Source organism: Rhipicephalus microplus, unplaced genomic scaffold (genome assembly GCF_043290135.1).
Source record: "Rhipicephalus microplus isolate Deutch F79 unplaced genomic scaffold, USDA_Rmic scaffold_32, whole genome shotgun sequence".
Taxonomy (NCBI): Eukaryota; Metazoa; Arthropoda; class Arachnida; order Ixodida; family Ixodidae; genus Rhipicephalus; species Rhipicephalus microplus.
In genome coordinates, this window is record NW_027464605.1 from 3896485 (window position 1) to 3918860 (window position 22376).

At 44.4% G+C, this 22376-nt stretch overlaps 1 protein-coding gene across 6 annotated transcripts in view; it reads right to left on the bottom strand.

Annotated features, from left to right (window-relative positions):
* The window catches only part of LOC119172276 (uncharacterized), a 229066-nt gene that overhangs the window by 115980 nt on the left and 90710 nt on the right, over positions 1-22376 (bottom strand). For all 6 annotated transcript variants that reach the window (XM_075884401.1, XM_075884400.1, XM_075884399.1 and 3 more), the window contains exon 2: positions 4809-4955. In XM_075884401.1, the coding sequence (XP_075740516.1) occupies positions 4809-4955 (147 nt within the window). The remainder of the gene's footprint in view (positions 1-4808; positions 4956-22376) is intronic.

A 22376-nucleotide genomic window follows, 5' to 3' on the forward strand; every position in this document is an offset into this window, starting at 1 on the left:
GCGCAAAGAAAACGTTTCTCTAAGATCGCCTGAGAGAAAGATGAAGGAAAACACAGCGTCGAGAAGGAAACCGTACACTTTAATCACCAAGCGCACTCAGCTGCCGTTCATTCCGGCGAGAGAAACTCAATCGGATCTCGCTCAAATTTCATTCACAATAAGGAACGTGGTAGAGAGAAAGCGCCAAGATTCCTTACCAGCTAAAAGCTGGAAAACGTAATTCTTTCTCTTCGGCGAAGTACTTCAGAGACCTGGACGTCTTGGATCTAGTAACTCTTCCAGACTAAATAGTGGCGCCTTGCCGAATTTCTTTTTTTCACGAAATAGAAAATAAGGTAGGTTGCTCTGCAAAACCACCTCTCATTTTGCCGCCTTCTTTTATTGAAACGCCATTCTGTGTCAAAGGTCACTTGAGCTTTTTCTATAATAATGTTTTTTGCGCAGCAACTATAGTGTCTGCAACTGTTGTAACTGGAAACTAGATAACCTTGCTCCTTTCTGTTGTCTTGAGCACCGAGAGACGACGACGATTTTGTGGAGTGCCAAGTGCAGCTTTTAAAGAGTACACAACACTGAATTACTTTTTTTCAGGTGCAAGATCGTTTATCGCACTTTGCCTTAGGGCACCGGGAACCATCAGAACACCTCTGCTTGTTGGAAACCAATTACGGCGAGAATTTCGATACAAACTACATGGCAAAGTGCCCGTAAGCAGTACTGCACAAGATGCACGCACAGCGTAAGGATCATATTAGTACTACTTCCCAAGGAGCACAGAAGTAGTGTTGTACACAGAATGCAGTCGTCAGCGAGCCTAACTCGAACGCTCCGCAGTATGAACTTGAATAGTTTGACTTATGCCAGCCAGCCGCGACGCTCTAGGCGCTGTTGCCGAGATAATACCTGGGTATCCTTGGATAATACGTCGACATGCATGGTTAAAATTTCGGCAACAGAAGCCGAAGCTACGCGGCAATGACGTCAATTAAACCGTTTCAAGACACCATGCAGAGCTTTCGGGATAAGCTTGCTGAAGACTGAACTTACGGTAAAACTACTTAACAAAGGCTACATTCAAGTACTTCACGAGGAGCACATGTGAAAATTTCTGCTAATGCCAAGTGTACTTCACTGAGTACACTTCCATTTTCGGTAATAAGAAATACACAACCTTTTTTGGGAGTAGAAAATACACAACAGAATGTTTTTATCTTGCTCAGAGAAATTTCGGACGGCAAAGGTTGCAGCACATTAGTCCTAACTTGGCTTGTTGGCGTGGTTATATTTTTTTTATATATGAAGTGTTAAACTTTAGGAAAAGAAAAACCCGTCAAGTGCTCGTGGTTAGTGCTCCATTTTCTAAATTGCTTTGAGGGTTTCCAATTCAGATGTTGGAAAAAAACGGACTTGTGCTCCGGCAAGAACAAAATCATCGCTACAAAGCTCAAGAAGCGTAGTTTAACTCTAACGTGTAATCAAATGTGGGTGCACTTTTAGATAGCACAATGGGTCTTCGTGGGGGCGTAAAAGTGCCGATAGTTGTACGTTGCCTCACACAATGAACCAGCTTATTTCCTTTGGAAGAGCTCCCTTTTTGTCGGTTATCCAAGGCTCACAATGCTCTAACAGATGTCACTGTCAAAATACAAAAGCCCGTTGATGCTTTCGTTGACGCTTCTGTCTCTAACATGCAAACAAGAGGAAAGGAGGAATGATAACAGTACGAATGTATGCTCTTTGCGAAGAATAAAGCATATGAATTCAAAGGAACATGAAAAATATAGTTTCTGTTTTGATCCAGGAAAAAAACTTTTGTTTTGTAAACGCCAAAAGCAAAAGCACCGTTACTATGCTAACGAATGACGACACAGTGTGGTCACTATGCTCTGTAATCACGCAGCCATTCACTGGACACAAAAGGAGACGTAGTGACACTGATTTTTATTGATTGATATGTGAGGTTTAACTTCCCAAAACAACCATCTGATTATGAGAGACGCCGTAGTGGAGGGCTCCGGAAATTTCGACCACCTGGGGTTCTTTAAAGTGCGCCCAAATCTGACCACACGGGCCTACAACATATCCGCTTCCATCAGAATTATGGCCACCGCAGCCGGGATTCGATCCCGCTACCTGCGGGTCAGCAGCCGAGTACCTTAGCCACTAGACCACCGCGGCGGGGCACGTAGTGACACTGCCAAGCCTGTTCAGCAGCGGTAACAATGGCATAGAAGTTTCTGAGCTCTACGATGAATCTGCGAATAATTACATAATCTTCAGCCCTGAGAGATAGTGATACGACGCCCTATTTACTCAGACGATCGGAATGACTGCAGACAACGCCCAAAGGGTCTGCTACTGCACTGGAGGTTTCAGCAGATCGTATACGTGCCAGGTATTGTCTTTTAGTCGCAAAACAGCAAGTAAGTGACTGAGCCTTGTTGCACCCAGATGAAGAAGCAAGAGATCACGAGCACCCGCAGTGCTTGCTCGGACCCTCCAACCACACAGCCTTTCATTTTCACAAGAAGCTTGGAAAACAATTGAGGTCTGCCGCAACACACTGAAATGGGCTGTCTTCCAATTCCAAGACAACATCGCAGTCTACGCTGACTGCTTAGATGACAGCATCGAGCCCATGTTGTCTGATAAGTGGAAAAATGTCTGGACGGCTTCTACGCGATGAGGCGCCACTTAGCGTCGATAAGAGAAAGCTAAGATGAACAAACGTAACTGTTATTTTTTAGCTTATTCTGTGTACAAATCTTTAAAAAATGAACGTTACTCGCAGTGAGCGCCTGAAGAAGCGTATGCTTGAGTTAAAACGACAACACGGGCAATATCTGAGCTTTTCGAGCAGTTTGCTGAGCCGCCATTTTGTTTGGACAGCAAAGTAGCCTGCATCGTATTTGTCTACGATGTGGTCTTTTTAGAGGTGTTCCTGGCTACGATAATAATTGAATGGGACTTAAGACGGGCACTGTCCATTTAGCTGTTTATTTAGCCGTCTTCGGTGAGTATTGAAACACACCGATCGTCCTTCCCAGCATGGAGTTTCCTACATATGCACTAAAAAGAGCTCTGGCGCTAGTGTCTATGGGAGCTGCGACGCACGGCGCTTCAGCAAGCATGTGAATGATGGATATATGGTACACGAATTTGTCTAATCTTCGTACTTCTCGCTGCGTGTGTGTTTGTGTGGCTTGGAGCTGTTTTCTCAAGAAATAAAAATGAGCAAATGTTCAGCGGTTACGCTTCGCCTCCTTGATGTTTTAGGCTTACATTTTCGAATCGGATCATGAAGTTCAAAAGGGTTCATTTTTTCCTTCGAAACAAAATAGAAACACAGCAATAAACGAAGCCACAAGTGTGATTCGCCGCGCGCAAGCACTAACATTAAGCGAATCCGTGTACTACCCATCATTCCCATGGTCGCTCAAGGATCGCAGCGCCAGAGTCCCCTCTAGTTAACTTTAAGAAACTGTGTGAATCTCAGAAACTCGCAGACAGTGGTGCCACACTTCCCTCTTAGTATTTTTGTAAGAAACTCTATGGGCCAAGATAACTTTGGCATTAGTTTGGGAAGGGCCTAGCGTAGTCTCCACTCTTGTGTCGTACAATCTTTCTTATTTCTAGCTCAAGGGCCCAGCGCACTTTCTAATGTACAGAATCATTACTTCTGCAAAAACTAACGGAGTTCTACGAAAATTTCCACGTGTTGTTTTTTATTGCAGTTAACTAAATGTGTGAGCCTTCAAATAGATCCAACCAGTAGCTTCTGCATGGGGCTTAATGGGCTAAGGAGAGCTGTGTAGGGAAGATATTTAATATTTATTAGTAATGAAACGTGGTCCTTTTTTGTTTGTCTTATACTGCTTCCGTCAAACTCTATTTATTTGGAGAACCAAAACAGAAATATTTTTCGTCATTTTTCTTGTATGCATTGGACAAAGGTTCACGTCTAGAGCTAAAACAAATGCACTCAAACTCGGCTGAATAGTCAGAGGCATCCAGGAATTCCGGGAGTTCCTCTTGGGCACCCAGAACACGTTTACGTTGTCCACGCCACGCGTTCGCGACCGAATATCCTCACGGCAGTGTCTTGTTTTCGACGACTCCGCGGCCCATCTTCGTTGAAGTTTCATCACTTTCTTGCCTCGAATAGTTTAGGTTTGACGTAACAGAGCAATCATGTTCGGCTTCGCAAAGGACATGCATTTTTTTTCAATTTTTAAACAGCGGGTTAGTCGTAAATTGCGACGCCTCGTGCGCGTGCCATATAAGATAGACAAACTTTAAATGGAACTTTAAGGGACCAATTGGGCATATTTCGGCTCTGTTTGACAACAGGTAAACCGTGGCGGAGGTTTTCAAGTTCAATACCGGTCATACTCGAGGCAGTTGTTTGATTTAGGCAGGAGTTACTTTTAAGAGATTTAGGTTCCCTGCAGAGCCTGCTATTTAAACAACTGAAGTGACATCAAGAGTCGTCTGGTCGAGAAAAATCATAGGCAAAAGGTTGTATTTGTTTATTTATCTATATGTTTATTTATACATTCATTCATTCACTTATTACTCTGAGCAAAATCAGGTGGTCAGCAAGAATAACTAAAAAGTTTTGTTAATAAGTTGCTCCAACGTAACTTTAGCAGAGGAAAAGCCTAGACGTAGTCTTTCTGTGCTATGACTAAACGTGTCTCGCTGTCGGAGCCTTTTTATCCTAGAAGATCTCATTACCGTGACGGAAACTTCCTGCACAGGAAACTCTGCTGGGAGTATACGACGATGAGTGTAACATGGCGGCTCACCTTCGTCGGACGCGTCGGGGCAGTCTGCCGAGCCGTCGCGGACTCTGGAGAGCGCTATGCAGATCTTTGGGTCGCTCCGACACACGAAGTGTGTGTCCGGGTCACACGAGGTGCTGTTCTTCCAGGGCCGCTTCGCCACGCTCCCGGCTGCAAGACAAGAGACGGCCAGAGGTCAGCAAGACGAACGGGATTGCCTCACACAGGGGACCAGTTCTGCTATTGCAAGCGCTGCTCAGCGTCCCAGTTATCCTTATAGCATCAGAAAATAACACCAGGATGATGGGAGGAGAACACCATCATTCCCAGAGGGTATCTATCAATCATAGCAACAAATACCCGCCTAAAGGGCGGGTATTCGTTGCTATGATTCGTGGGCGAGCAGGAAGACGATAATCGCGTAAGGGAGTTTGAATGCGATGCCTCATTGCAGGTCCTGCGAAGATCTTTGAATCGCTCCGAGACAAGAAGTGCGTGCCGTGATGGATGCGTGTAAACACGTGTTACAACTGCAGCTGCAACATCCGTCAATGTCCTCGAGCACAATATGATCCCTCTGTTTGAAGCGGTCTCGGTGAGCCCCAAAACTTGCCTAAGCATTTCCTAATTGAGCGAATATAAGCCAAAACACCCCACCTTGTATTAAAAAAAAAAACTTAGATTTATGGTATACTGAAGCTCTTGGTAGCACTTTAGATGCCAGTAGAAATTAAAACTAATGAGATATTGATTATGCAAACACTATATAACGCACAAAAAAACGCAGCACAGACCATGAAGGTTTTCACTGATGATACTTATTAGGAGCGTATTCTGGTTCACAGCTTTTCAAAGCAACTTGAAACGTTGTACGAACGCAACCTGTTAAAATCGCTCATGGTCATCAAAATTGACATGTATAAAACGTATTCATGATCTTAACGTAACTCAAGTCAGAACTACTTTCAGGTGGCTTTAGTACTGATAAATAGTTTATCATAGGGTCTACCGAAAACGCAATTGATAAACGCAATGAAAATGGCGATTGTATGGTACTTTATATTGAAATACCACATTATCAGGCACTTGGACCAATTGCAGGCAAATATTTAACAAAGTAATTCCAGTCAAACGTAAAAAAATTGTAAGGAAGTGATCGTCACTCACAATTACTTCAAAATACATACATAAAACGGCACACCAACAAGGCAAAACAAACATGATGGTAAGCAAAAAATATTGCGTGGTTTGCATCAACTTAATCCACATTATTCAGGCCCTTTGGTACGAAGAAATCAGTATCACCGCAGCGCTTCGACAAAAGCGAATTGCTCTTATAGTAACAGACGCCAGTGTAAAAAAAACACCAAGCGCAATGTGAATTACCGCTTAAATATTTGCATACAGTGCTTTCCAGAGGCATTCATATCTCGCAAACAGGCCATGAATAAAAAAAAGAAGCAACTACAGACAAATCTCTCCTGGTGCCGAATTTCAACCCAGCAGGTCGTAAAGGCAGGCTCTTTTCTCGTAGAGCTCATCTACTCTCGCTTCTAGCGAGGTCTATCAGGACGAGCGGACAGTTCATTTATCGATTCACCCATCTGCAGCCCTCTCGGAAACGTCAACCAGTTTTGGAATCATTCAGGAGGTTATTAGGCTACCTTACAACCTAAGCTCCAATAGAAGATGATCCTCCTTTCAGCGATGGAAGGGAAGATCATCTACTGCCATAGTCTCCTGCCGCAGTATTCAGCAAAAAAAAAAAAAGAATAAAGGAACAAGCGATTCCGCTGAGTTAGCTTTACCTCGCATACTTTCTCAGCGTCGTGTCATTTAGGGCTTGAAAGAAGAGCTCGCAGAACATCAAGCGAAGAAGAGCATTCACTTACCATTCTATATCTTTTATGCTACAGCGTCACGACGAACTCAGAGTAAACTATAGACTGTTTTGTGTATCCGGTAATTGAGCGTGCATATGTTCCACAACTAAGAAAATACATTTCTAGAATAGGTGCATGTTTCGAATTCGTGCATCAAGCTGCCGCATCCTAAAATCAGCATCGTGCGAAGTAATATCTTCTAATTGGATGATTGTCGAGCTTTTTATTAGGGCTCGCTGAAAACATCAAGTTGAATAAAAATGACTATTTCTTCTGAATATTACAAAAAATACAAAGAAAACGTTTTAGAAATTTTAAACCTTGCTTAATTTTTTTTGTCCCCCTTTTTTCGCTGTTTCTGGCGTATTCATATAAAACTTATATGATTTTGTTGGAAAAAGAGGCGTCGGATGTAACTGCCCTTAAGAAATAAAATTACCGATTATGTTGAAATGACAAAAAAACAGAGAAGGCTGGAGAAAGGGTAACGAGGGAACAGCGAGCAGGTTCATAAGACTTTGTCTGGTGGCTGCCTACAAGTTGAAAAAATGGAATGTTAATAAATACGTAATGTTCATGAAACGGGATAGCCCCAACACTGAAACCGCAAATGACGTTTCACGAACATTAGTGCTTATTTGAAAAGTAGTTCCGAGACCTGGCGGGGCTCTGTAAGAGAACGCTCGATTGACCCACAGAATGCTTGGGTTTGATACCTGCTGGCACCTTGACATTATTATTTGCATTCGTCGGGTCAACGCTGCCGATGACAGGTTTGTCTTTACGCTTACGTGTTAAAATTGCCCATGTGTGTTCTCGTCGTTCCTGGGTAAATAATAAGTGTCAATCACCTGGGGCACATACCCGCAAACCAGTGGCACATACCCACCCTCGGATACGTGGCACTGTTTTGCGGTATAAGTGTTTGACGACGTACGTGACGGGACTCTAACATTATTCGTGTCATGACCAGCGCGTCATATTTGTCAAACAATCTTACCCTCCCATATTAACTTTGGTTCACGCCAAGTAAAGACGGTGATCACGAAAGCACCCGGACGTGTTTGGCTAGATAGACAGATGTGAACGCAGATAGACTAGAATATTGCTTGTAGTACGCATAAGAAAGGCTTCACATTGATTGATTGATTGATTGATTGATTCATTCATTCATTGACATGTGGGATTTGATTGATATGTGGTGTTTAATGTCCCGAAACCACCATATAATTATGAGAGACGCCGTAGTGGAGGGCTCCGGAAATTTTGACTACCTGGGGTTCTTTAACGTGCATCCAAATCTGAGCACATGGGCCTACAACATTTCCGCTTCCATCGAAAATGCAGCAGCCGCAGCCGGGATTCGATCCCGTGACCTGCGGGACAGCAGCCGAGTACCTTAGCCACTGGACCACGGCGGCGGGGCGCTTCGCATTCAAAAGATACACGGTCGCTGAAGCATATTCGCTTGTGTAGCTGCTCGAAGAGGGAAGTCTTGCTCCACAGAATATCCATCGGTAAAGATACGTTTTTTTTTTATTATTGTTCTTCAGCGACGTGCACCTGCTCCTTAATTTATGTGGTTGCATATTCCAAACAAACAAAAATCCTTCTGTAGTAAATAAAAGACGACGACGAGGTGCACAAGTAATAAAGCAAAAATGTCTGTAGAGTTACTTTGGAGAGATACAAGGGAACTTTAACGCCAGAAGGAACTCCGGCGCTGCAACGCACAGCGCTTCAGTGAGCATGGAAATGATGGGTAGCACACGCATTTGTCTAATTTTTATACTTTCGGCTCTAGTTGGCTCCGATTGGCTTCGCAAGGCTTGAAGTTGCGTTGTCATGAAACGACAATCAGCAAATTTTCAGCAGTTGCACTTCAGTACTTTACCCTTTTAGTCTTACCATTTCAAATAGGCTCAATAAGTTTGCAGCTGTGCGTTCTTTCGTTCGAAACAAATCAAAAACGCATCGATAAACGTAGGCACAAGTGCGTTCGAAGCCCGCAAGCATGAAGACTAGACAAATAAGTGTAATACCCATCATTTCTGTGCTCGCTGGATGATCGCAGCGCCAGAGTTCCCTCTAGTTAGTTTTAGAGAAATCTACGTCAGTCTCAACAGCAGCACAAGACACCAGCTCGCGCCTGCCCAGATTTTGCCTACGTGATGCCTACTGCTCTTAAAGCTCAATTCCTTGACATCTTTCTTTTTTTCCGCTGAAGTCTACGCTTCGATGAACCACGTCATATTTCCCAAAAATAGATTCGCGAACAATTGTAAATGGCCTAATAATCAAGTCTTTTCATTATGCCAACTCTGCCTCCGACATAAACAGAAAGAAGGCACAATTAGGAATAATTGTAGGAACGAGGAAAGCCGGACGTGTGACTTGAAAGGCACAACCTATTTAGGACGACTCAAAAATGATAACGCAAGCAGATACGCGCCGCGCCAAAGGGGGGGGGGGGGGGGGGGGGAAGGGGTAGGGGCTACTATGACGGACAAAGTGGGACGTAACGTGAGTGTGGATGGGCGACTCCGGAAACTCAAATTTGTCCCGGAAATAAAAGGGCATAACATTTTTACGAAGCGCGGTGTTCGGAAAACCAGCTTGTGGCCGAAGGACTGAACGATAACCACCGTTTTCTGCAAAAGCGCGGAAGTGATTCGCACCGTAGAGCACAGAAATGGTGGTTTGGTCTTGCTGCCAGTTTTGTGCATTCGTCTTATTGGTCTCCTCTGTACGGACCTGTTTTTAACGTTCTGTGTTTGTACAGAACGTGAACAGTTCAACTGAGTGGTAATCAGAGCGTTTCTTTACTATTTTATAAATAGATACGCGTAAGCAGCCTCTCATCCTTCACATTTTAGCAGTGCTGAGAGAAGGGAGTTTCAGAGAGGGGAGGATTACTTGATTGAGACTGAGTGAAGACTGTTGCAATGATAACTACGGATAGCCTATATTGTAGCCTATAATAACATACCATAGTAACACGAAGAGTTAGTGCTATTAGCCATCAAGGTACGCTAACCAACATTTAGAATCATTTATGCAGTATCAGCCAGTATTAGACAGCATTACGAAGAATATGTTCGTAGCTGCTGTTTTTCGCCGTTCCCCGCTTGTTAACAAGTCGCGGAACAAATGCCCATATAATACATTGTGTATTATAAACTTCCCTGCAACAAGACTGTCACATGCACTGCGTTAATTGCGTGTATCATGTGACTTTACAAGCCATAGTGACCTTACTCAACCAATTCCAACGTACCTAGAGAATCACCAGCCTTTCGTATCTCGACTTCTCCGTACAGACCCATGGTCAGTATGACGAAAATACTTCTGACAGGTTGTTAGCTCGGCTTATCTCCACCTGGCTTGCAATGCTTGAAACGCAAGTGATATCTTCAGTTGGGAAGGGCATCCGACGTGCGACATAATTCGTGTACGCCTTTGCTCTGCAAATATCAACGTCACCAGGCGCTATCTTGTCGACACACTCGTTTCAATGGAGGCAACAGATTTAGCTGCCGTAAACACCACGCTAAGCGCCGTGACAGCTTCGCGACAACACCTGCGCCAAATGATCTTTAGAGCTCTTCTGCAAACATCGCCGCTACCGTGTGAGTCTGCAAGAGGCGTGGTTCGCGTTTCAGCCAGCCCACTCTGGCAGAACCAGCATCGAGAGTTTCGTTCAAGAGTCTGAAACTTAGTCTTAAACATTGAGTCATGAACGTATTGTCCTGATCACAGAATTGGGCCTAATTATTTAAGATGTTAATTGCCATTGTTTGCACGATTTGCCAGGTAAGTGTTAGCACTCTGTTCTGTGGACTGCGCGCCCATGTATTAACACACACAAAAAAGGTTATTTTCCTATAAAACTAATGCTGAGATCTAACCCACACAAGCGTGCTGTTGTACATATTACATATGACTAGGGGAAACTAAAGAGTTTTAATGCAGGTCTAGTGGCTCATTCGTAGTCATTTGCGTAACAAACATTTAGGTACAGATGAATCTCTCTAATGTGTGCCATATGAGCTAAGCTTTTGTGTGGCGTTGACGCTCAGCTCCTTATTGCAGTAGCACCACTTCTACCCAAGAAGAAGGACCCGCCCCCACTCCTAACAAAGAACTGCATAGAGCTTAGGATCTTAAAAACAGGTTCATATCCAAATCTGGACTTCTTTCATTAAACTCACCCTGCTACTTACACTAACAGCTCGGGCCGCGTTGAGGGAAAGTAGCTAACCTAGAATATATGCTCTTGCGACGCCTTTAGTTACTGGGCAATGATCAAGCCAACCCAGCCAAGTGGTACTCTGCCATCAAAACCTTCAAGAAGCGGGATCAGCTTTGAGCCATTCAGAGAGGCCACGATGTGGCGCTCAGACTTAGCCTGCTCGTTCGAACGAGGGAGAAGCCCACTGCGCACTAGCGGCGTCTCTCTGGACTAACAATAAAGTTCCACCAACCATCAACCTAGTTAAATATAATGAGCATCCTGCGTACGACATTTCGATTTTCCTATCCAAGACAAGGGCGCCCGTCGCCTCTACGCTTCGCTTATGGGATCATTATTCATTTTTCGTCGGTTGCTAGTTTGAGTTAGATTCGGTCAACCAAGCCGCTATTGTAACAGCCCAGACAGATTCGAGTAACTCAAGTAACAGTCTTCAAAGTTAGTTGCCACCACTTTCATTCAGAGAAATGGGGCCTGCATAATAGAAGGGTAGATAGTAAAACAGCTAATCCACTCTAGTTCTAGTTTCCCGTGTGTCCTGGATATTTACGCGCCAAGCCGCACTATTCCTCATTAACGGCGCTGCTTCGTTACACCACGATGCATGCATCTCTCTGAAACATCGACGTGGGCAAGAGAGTGCAGTAAATGTCTTTTTTTTTTAGCTTGCGTCTCCCCGAAAGGCAACAATAACTGTCGCTGATATGAAACGAGGGCGTAAATATTCAGCCTCCGTATCAGCTCGCCAATATGTTATCGGCTCAGAAACACAAGCTGGAGAGAGAAAATTCGCCCTTTTCCAGCACGTTCTCCAATTCGGGTGCATTTTACAGTTGCTGCTTACTGCGCAACCAAAGTATTTACTTTGTAATCAGGCTTCTCGAAAAAAATATTCTCTAAAGGAGAGAATGGCGTGGCAGGGATCTAAGCAAAAATTTTCTTCTGGGGGAAGCAGAGGGTCATTATTCGCTCTGTATGCCGTCCATTGCGAAAAGAAATTTCCAGGGAGGGGGCGGGGGTGTGGGAGAGGGATATACGGGTCGGGTGTGTCAGCCCCTGGCGACGGCGCTGTGGCACCGCCTATTGAAGTTTATATTTGTGTAGGCTGTCACTCGTTAAGCCCACAATTTCTCACATGAATTGCGTTTGAGCCTGTATTCGTACTCTATTTCTAAGTGGCACTGGAGGCCATTCCATCTGTGAATCTCGGATGTGTTACCCATAGCTTTAGACCAAAGGGCCGACTCCCAATCATTCCTGCTTGACGCAATTCACAGCATATTTTTGTGGCCTTGTTTCTGAGTTATGCACTGTTGGGCAACGTCACGTGGCACTGATGGGTTTGAAAGCACACTTGTATTTTATTATCAAATTCGGACGGAGGAGCGGCCAAAGTTTCTTTACTCCGCATCCAGACATATTGATGCAATCAATGCTCCCCACCCGGTAGCTGGGCATATTCATAAACACACACGGGAAAACTTTAACATCAGAATCATTTCTCAAGTTTGGTTTCTTCTGATCATTGTGTTGGACGTGTTAGCGATTGTGTATGGGAAAATTGTCCTTGCGAATGAAAAGGTTCCTAAATTCGACCTTAGTTGTCGTGCTCGAAATAGCACACAATAGAAACTTCAAAGCGTTTGTTCAGGCATTCTTTTTACACCTAGCCCAAACGTAAGTGCATTGAAGTGGAACGCATGCGTGATACATTTGTGCTTACGCTAGTTTCACACTTATCAACAAATATTAACCGGTGTCTTTTTTTCTCTCTCTCTATCTTCTCAGGTGGCCTCGAAGACGCCGTAGGTTGTTTTCTCCACTAAATGCAGTACATTGCAGAAAAGCCAGCTTAAAAGTCTGATGTCAAGGCGAAGCTATGTCCAACAGTTTCTTGCCATGCTAACAGGGCTACCAAGGACCAGCTGGAGAGCAGACAAACACGACACTACGCTCAGAATGCATAAGGTTAGAAACGCGTCATGCAACCGAGTCTTCCGAAATGTACAAAAAAAGAAATTACATCATTTTTTATTATATATGTTGCGTGGATACCAATTCCGTTTCGTTCACTCTCTTCGGTTTGCCAACATCAAGGTGAGGTGCGTTAGAAGGCACTTCGGCGTCACCACTTGCTGTTAGCACACGTTAGAGAAGCTGGATTTCAGACTAAGCACAATATTATTCTCCGCTTAGGTCATAAATTGCTAATTACTCAGAAAAAGATGTAATTACTGACACAATATTTATTGACGCGTGAATACAGTTAAAATATTAAGTTTGCAAAGAACCCCACCTTCATGCTTTCCCAAAAACAATGCTAACTATTATTTCGTCTGAAATTTTTCTACCTCTGCCATCCCTTAGTGTATTAGTATTCCGAACTCCCTTCGTTAGTAATAAAATAGGAGTTACGCCATGAACATCTTTCTGACTTTCTTCGTAAACTAAGCGTTATTTGTCTGCTCTGCGGTTCTCCAATCAGTGACACAACTTTGACGTAGCTCGGTGATCACGTCATATTACGTCATATCCACCGGTATATATGTTAATAGATACGAGAAACTGCTAATGCCTCCGCAAACACTAACTCAATTTAGTGGCGTGAAAGATACGTGGCTTCAAAGTTCATGCAGTGATTGAACGACAGCGCAAATTGAGAGTGAAGCACCCAAAACTTCGTTAACGTCTTTATAACCCAAGGGAAACCTCACGCGGAGTAGGGCAAGTTGCCACATTTACTTAATTGTTTCACTGAATACTCAATTATGCACTCGTTTAGTTGTTTCGTATCACCACTCGTGAAATGAGACCACCCATTTGGTAGGCAGAACTGAACTTCAGAACGTTGGCATAAACGCTAATGACGGCCCAAATTGTTATAGGTGACTTTATTTAAAGTCAGAAACACTACCTTCCTTTTTGCAATATTTGTCAATGTCCTACTCAAAAACCTGAACTATGCTTTCACTAGCACATGACTTTCCACTTAGGCTGTCATCGATGCAATTTTTATTCATGCAATTAAAGGTTTTCTTTTCTTACTTCTTGCTTACTTTCTTACCATCACGATTCCTATTAGGGTGTTTTGAACAGCCAGAAACACACGTGCGCACGACATTATATACGTTTATGAAGTGGTTACGATATCATAAAGGCCATGACGTCAAAAATTCAGTGTTGATTTGATTGATTGGTTTGTGGAGTTTAACGTCCTAAAACCACTACATAATTATGAGAGACGCCGTAATGGAGGGCTCCAGAAATTCGGACCGCCTTGGGTTCTTTCACAAGCACCCAAATCTAAGCACACCAGCCTTTAGCATTTTCTCCTCCATTGAAAATGGAGCCGCCGCAGCCGGGATTCTATCACGCGACCTGCGGGTCAGCAGCCGAGTACCTTAGCTACTAGACCACCGCGCCAGGGCAAGATTCAGTGTTGAGGGGACCATTTTGGCGTACGAATTTTTCTGAATTAGACGTCATCCACTGAAATGTACGCATTAGATCACCCCCTTTACTACACTCCGTCACTACCCTCCAGGTGTGTAATGTATTTAGCAAAAGAGCCATTTGGGCTAGTGGGTAATGGTTCATCGCAAATGCGAACAAATGGCGTGCAGTGTGGAACAGTGACCAGATTAGACCACGTACGCATGTATGTTCTTGCTAATGATGCCTCGTCTCAGAATAATGCCCGGGAGGTGATACTGTTTCTTCACAACTAGCCTAAACCAAATGACAGCCTTAATTTGTCACGTTACTTATAATTGCATTTTTTTCATTTTCATTTATTTGCATACGAAAGTGTAAACAGTGGCTTCGCTTGTTAGTATTCGTGATGACCATCATAAGCTTGAAAGCCAATACTGGAGTGAAGTAGAGGGGAAGGTGGGGGGAAGGGGGGGCTGTGTTGCCTCAGTTAAATTAACACAGATTAACGAAATTACTACCGAGCTTGATTTCAAATTACTCTAACTTGCTTCATTTCACACTTGGACGACCCGTTGAATGATCGCCGTGACAAAATACTCGAGGCGAATTTCGAACGAAGTCCGGTTAGTCCACGCTTAACTAAGTCGGACCGAACACCCCTTGTCGCCGGTTCTGAGTTTCGTGATTGCCTGAATTTCAAAGAAAACGCGATCACGCATCAAAAGCGAGCTCACCGATTACAAAATCTCACAGGGAGAAAAATAAGAAAAAAAAACAGAAACGATGCTGGCTGAGAAATGGCCAGAATCACGCCACCAAGGAGGTAAGTCATTGGGGAAAAGGGGCGATCCCCGGCTGGTTAGTGTGCCCACCCCCCATTTCCATAGAGTATATATATATATATATATATATATATATATATATATATATATATATATATATATATATATATATATATATATATATATATATATATATATATGTATATATATATATATATATATATATATATATATATCCTTCTTACTGCTATTCTACACGTACGGCACACGAGAGCGGCATGAACAGACGCGCCGAGCTGCTGCCTCGAAACGCGCGTGCGATTCTGCAGACGAGATCCAACAAAGCGGCTTCGCTCGAGAAAGGTCGAAAGGCGAAGCACGAACTCGGCGCAGCAAGAAGGGCGCGGGATGCCCGCACAACGCCGAGGTTGCGCCTGGTGCGAGCGAGTCTGCTGCGCGCACGGATAGTGCGAGTGGCGTGAACGAAGCGACGAAAGAGTGCGACCACGAAGCCGTACGGCGCAGGAGCTGCCCTCCCGCTGAGATCCGATCGTGAAGGGACGTTTCGGCCTGAGCGCCGGCGGCGCTTCGTTCTTTTCGTGCGCGAGCCTTTTTCCTCGTGACCTACTCGTCGCTGCTTCTTTCTCTTCCCGACGCCGAGCAACGCTAAGGTACGACGCCCGAGCGACTTCTACGCGCGCTGGCGTCGCAAAGCGAGCCAGACGGTCCCGCGTTTATGTGAAGAGGCAGAAAAGAAAATAATCACTCGACCCGTCCTTCATCTCGCACATACTGCCCGCATGTATGCGTCTGAAAAAGCGTTCTCAATCGTCGATGGAATGTCATTAGGGTGATCGCCTCAATGCGAGCTGGGACGAAGGTACCTGAAAAGGCGGCGCCTGTTTTGATCGTTCTGTGGAGTTGCTGTCACGCGCGGTCGTAAAGGAATCAGGATTCGTGCCTGGTTGCTACACGTCCCGTAATTCCAGTCTCCAGTCGCGGTATAGCGAGTACCTGTTGTGCGCCTTCTGATTCAGTGCTTGTAGAAATCAACGACGGTTACCTTTTTTAGAGCGAAAGCTGGTCATAACAAGGGTCGCCTGCGCCGTAGTTGTTTCTGCTGCCGTCACCACTATCACGCAAATTCAGAAAAAAAAAAGATTTGAGAAAAAAAAAAACACCGAAGTCAGGATGACATTCAACCCGGGTTCTCTGTATGACTGCATGCCCAGTATTCCACTACAGAGCCATGCCGGTTCTTCAAACACATTTGCAAACTGGCCTTAGACAGGCTTGAGGCCGCAACAAGTGGGCCATCAAATACGTCCACCATTACAAAAGCTTCAGTCATAATTCTTCATGTTTTTCAGCCACAACACAAAAAAATTCACAAAATATTTATGCAAGTATGCAGCGGGTACCGTGCTTTTACGAAGAATGCCAAGAATTGTACTGTGAATGCCTTTCTACTACACAAAAATCATGATGAATAAGGGCGTAGTAGGTACCCTGCAAGTGTGCTTGTAGTAATTCCCAAAACAATGTTTAAAAAAGGCTCTGAAAAGCCGCTCTACCGAATTTCGCTGTGGTTGTGTTGCCTGTTTCGCGCTGGCTGGACGGTTTGTTGCTGCTGCTGTTGTTGTTGTTGTTGTTGTTGTTGTCGTCGTCGTCGTCGTCGTCGTCGTCGTCGTCGTCGTTGTTGTTGTTGTTGTTGTTGTTGTTGTTGTTGTTGTTGTTGTTGTTGTTGTTGTTGTTGTTGTTGTTGTTGTTGTTGTTGTTTAGTAAAGATATAGCGCTCTGTACGCGAGACACCAGAATTATTGTACATGAGTTAGCTAACATCAAGCTGCGCTCCCCGCAAGTAACTGCACATTCTGAAAACTATCGCATCCGCAATTTTTTTAGCAACACATTTCTGTGAACTTAAGAAAATGAATTACAAATTCAGCAAATCTCTACGCCTTGTAAGGAAACAATGCTGCTCCTTGCAATGAAAGCCTACAGCGCACTTCGCGAGCTCTCAAGCTCTGTCGACGCTTTGCGCAGCGCGATCAGCACAAAATGCACTTGGATGAGCACCGTGCAGGACTCATTCACCCGAACTTTCTCCAAGTTGAAAGCGGTGCCACAAGTAACAAGTAGAGAACACCGAAAATGCAGTTGCAATTACACAGTGAGGGTGTTTTTTTAATGAGGCATACTGTACATGTAACACACGAATATCTTCAATTCTGTCATGGCCTAATTTGAACAAGACATCAGGGACCACAAAGAGTCTTGGTATGCAGTCACTGATTGATATGTGGGGTTTAACGCCCCAAAACCACCAAATGATTATGAGAGACAACGGGGTGGAGGGCTCCGGAAATTTCGACCACCTGCGGCTCTTTAATGTGCACCCAAATCTGAGCACAGCAGCATACAGCATTTTTGCCTCCATCGAAAAGGCGGCTGCCACATTGGTACGTATTCAAATAATCTTCGCACGGTTTTCACGTTAATTCACCCTAAACACTTTTCCGTATAGATGTTTTGTCCCTCTAATTTTTTTTTCTTTTTAAGACAGAATGTTGCCTACGTAGTTCATGTTGAGTACGTATAAATGTCGATTTAGGCAATGCTTTTAATCACAAGTGAATCATGAATATATAAATTAGGTAATGCATGCACATTTATTTTCTAGGTCTTTCAGAGTGACTCTTAATCGAAGTGTAATTGCGCGAATATGCGCGCTGCCAGAACTTAGGCGCTGTTTCGTTCTAAGCTGACAGTTCGTGCGAAACAATTTTAAGCCTAACAATAGTTTTCTCTCTCTCTCTCTATCTTTCCGACTTGCATGGAATTTTTTTTTACTAGCGCCAACTACGTCCAACTCATATCTCAAGCTCCCCATCAAGTGTTTCCGCAGCTCAGCGATTAGTTCATAAGAAACCAATCACCACTTGGGCTGAATTTGGATCCCTCACTGCGCAGTAACGTGCCAACGTGGTTAACTACTTAGTGCATTGTAATCATGAACAATTGTGCTTCCTTACATACCAACCTAAGTAGCTATCTTACTAAACAGTCAAGTGCTGCTTCATTATTTGCACAGATTCGGTGAACGAGATGCTTTCACTGTGGTCTGAGAGTTCGTGGGCGGAAGTGCACTTCCCGCTTCCTCTCAAGCTTCCAGTGGCGATTCGGGCACTCGCTCTCAGTACGTGTCGAAGCTATACGAAATTGGGAATTTGAAAAGCGGCGGCTGTGCCCTAGGAGTTCTTATACAAAAGTACTTTTTCTCGGGTGAAGGGGAGCCCAAGTTTGTCAAATATCTTACTTTTGGAGGAATTCTTAAAGCAAGAAAAAAAAGGACAGAGAAAAAGGGCAGACTGTTATTTGACGGCAGAAGCTGATTGATATGTGGGGTTTAACGTCCCAAAACCACAATATGATTATGAGAGACGCTGTAGTGGAGGGCTCCGGAAATTTTCACCACCTGGGGTTCTTAACGTGCACCGAAATCTGAGCACACGGGCCTACAACATTTCCGCCTCCATCAGGAATGCAGCCGCCGCAGCTGGGAATCGATACCGTGACCTCCGGGTCAGCAGCCGAGTACCTTAGCCACTAGACCACCACGGCGAGGCTGACGGCGGAAGCTGGAAAACAAGTAAACTTCGAAACATGCGAAATGCTGTGAAAGATACGTATCAAACATTCCATCACAAAAGCTGTCCATTCAAAAAGTATAACCTATATATAGATATAGATCTAAGTTATCCTTTAATAACAGACAGTATAGACACGTGTTATGCTTTTTTTTTTTTTTGCCGGACAACTAAGGCCATGACAAGTTTAACGCCACTTTTAACGCCCCTGCACATGCCTTCAGGTTATAGAAGCACAACTCAGAACAATATACGCAGATTTGAGTAATGTTTTTCAGTGTACAGCTCACGTGATGGCGTCTTTGACGTCACTCTTTCATTCAATTGCCCATATTGAAAAAGTTTGCTCGTATTCCGGCTTTCACCATCAATTAAATGGCAGCTTGCTGGTGCTTCACAGTCCCTCTTCTCAGACATTTCTTTATGTGTCAATCATTCCGCCAGAAAGATGTTTAGCAAACTTAGTTATTATATCCATATTGAAACGTTCCGTATGCCGTTCGAATAGTTCTATACATGTTATCTTATGGAAATCATATATATTCCGTAAGGATTTAACGGAGACATACGGAATTATTAAAATGGCACACAGAACGTTTCAGTATGGTACAGTCAAGGCACTTCCAGTCTCTCGTGCCGTATGCGAAGGCCAGAGTACCAAGCGCGCCAACGCATTCACGAGACTTCATCGCCGACTAGCCGTCCCCATCTTGCCGGGGCGATGCCTAAGAGCCGACGGCCAGCTCGATCACCTGTGACGTTACGCTTGGCCTCGTCATTTCCGGCTGAGCGTCCGGCGAGGCAACCCTGCGAGCGGCACACCACCACGCCGGCGCAGATTACCATCGAGCGCACTTTTGTTTTCTCCTTTCAAGATGGCAGATCAAGCGAGACACAACAAGCGGCCGGGGCGAGGAAGGAGAGACCGCGCAGGGTCAATCGTTACGCTGGAACTATTTTTGCAGCGGCCCCCTACTCCTTCCAGATTGCCTTTACTGTTCGTACAGGCATTCACTGATGAGAGATAGCACGATCTGCCTCTTTAGCTTCGGCTGAAGGGCACCACACGCGCCTTCAGTGCAAGCCACAGCGTACAACGAGTGATCACAAAGCAATAAAAAAGGATAAGAGAGCAAAATTACACTCCATTAAAATTTTTTCGCGTTTTGCTATCTCAAGTGTACTATCAGGAGGTCAACAGCGATTGACTTCGATGTCAAGGGAAGAGATCCTAAACTTTTTTTATGTTTTTTTCACTGAGGTTCCCTATACAGATGTTCATTTATTAAGCCTATAGACCTTAGTTTACCATCTGTGCAAGTGAGACAGCCTTTGCCGACTATACAAACATCTTTTCAGTTCTGAATGTATCCTCTCAGAAGTATTCTACAAACATATGTTAAAAATTGGAGGAACACTTGGACATCACCCTCCTAGTGGAACACGATAGCGCAATCGACCCTGTTCGTATCACCTTCTCAATTGCGAGCCATACTTCGCTTCTCAGTGGGCACCCTAACTGTGCCGCTATAGAAAAAGGACGCCTGTGCATAAGTCCAACTTACATGGTCGATTTAATAGGTTTGCCAGAAGGTACAATATTGATCCTATACGTTGTAAAGCATGATTCTACATTGAAAACTTCGCTGAAGTAGCAGAGCCGAGATGTTTAAGAAGTACGCGTTTACAACCTTCAATATTGCTGAAAATAAAACTGAACAGACGCCAACTACAGTGACCGGATTTTTAAGACAAACAAAAGTCGTCATTTACACGTTTGTTGCCCAGACAACGAAACACCGATCTAATTCGATTATCTCGTGTAGCGAGGTTGACACATTCATCCGGCAGTTTGAAAGTACCATCCCCACGATCAGTGTCACCAATGTGGTTTTAACATTCCGTTGCTCAGCGTGCAATACTTTGACGAGAAACATTACAACAGTTGTTGTGTTTTTATACTTTCGAAAGCCTGCCCTTAGGCAGAGTACTTCGCGGTGCCATAAATACAAATACGATTTTTTGTGTAACTGTTAAGTAGACCACCATAGTCAATGTGAGAGCCCACCGCATAACGCAGCTCGCAGTGCAGTGGGAATTGCGATACGCATCGAGTCAATTGGGCTGGCTCTGCGCAAGCTTGGCAGCATCCAGAGCCGCGGACTCAATTTCCTGGCCTGGCCAGCGAGCGAGCGGGTGTACTGCCATCGTACAATCCAGCAGTGATAAATCTCCGCGGGCGGAAGTGGTCAGCGAGGCTGCGTCGAGGTTCGTGTCACGCGGGGTATAAATCGCCTGTCCAATCTTCCGAAGGAGACGACGCGAATATATTACCTGTTTAAGTTTGTCCCCCCCCCCCCCCCCCCCCGTGCAGAGTGACCAGATGGAGTGTCACACTTCGGTTGCGTAAAATAAGGGACCGCTTTTATGCAGGCCCGTTTTTTTTTTTTTTTCAGGTGGCTCAAGACAACTTGCTGCGAATGAAACACACCCAGATTGTGAGCAACACACTGCAATAAATGTTATCTTTCAGGATGATGCAAGCGGCGATCTATACTGAAATAGCCTTCTTGTTTCCGATTGGGCTTCGGGAAGCAGCGTGGCCGGAAAGTTTTGCGGAAGTAAAAGGGCGGGGAGGGTCAAGTAAAGTTTATGTGTCTTCGTGCGTGTGTTTTTATGTGTGCGTGTATGTATGCATATGCAAGATTGTGAAATTCGGCGGAGATTGATTGTGTTGAACCCTCGACCCCTCCTCCATCACCTCCTTGCCTTGTTTATAGCTTGGGGTAAAAAAAAAAATCGTCCCAACTATTCCCGACAAATGCTACCTTTATTGTCTGATCTTCCTTTTTTTTTCTTTTTGAACGATCATTGTTTTTTGTTGGTCCCACGTGTGCCTGCTAGATCTGCATTCAATTAATGATATTCCAACTGGCCCCAACGTGAACATTAGCGCATGTATCGCTAACTCATATGCCAGACACTACATATCCAGGCTCTGCAGTACGGAAAGCAGCGCCTTTCATCAAATTGCGAATACAACGGAAGAAGACATAATGGAATCTCGAAATCTGCACTAACTTGGAAGTACTGAATCAGTAAGGCGCGCTAGAAAAAAGTGCGCACGTTATAAACGTCCCCTCTAAGTGTCGAATAGTTTCATGGCTGGCAGTTTTTGTTTAAAGCGTGAGGTGGCACTGCCCTGCACTCTAGTGCAAGGCCCCTCATGCGCACGCCTACAAACAATGCTTCAGCTCTCTACTCCAGAAGTAGCTATTCAACACACCCAATAAACACTTTGCAAGGTTAGAATGGCGTCACGGTTGTGAATGAGCATTTCGAGACCCAACAAGTGTCCCTCTGCCCGCTTTTCTTTTTTTACATTGTTCTATCTCTAATCCTGCTGGCAGTTTTCCCAGACGGTTATCTAAAGAGGAACAAAGCCTCATAAATGAAGCAACGCCAGGTATGCCCGGACAGATGACATCATCGGCTTGTAACAGAGTTGACTGTCAGTCAGGAACCTTATATGTAGCGTGAATCACCTCCGCAATTGTAATGCTTAAAATATGTACCTCCCAATGTTCTTC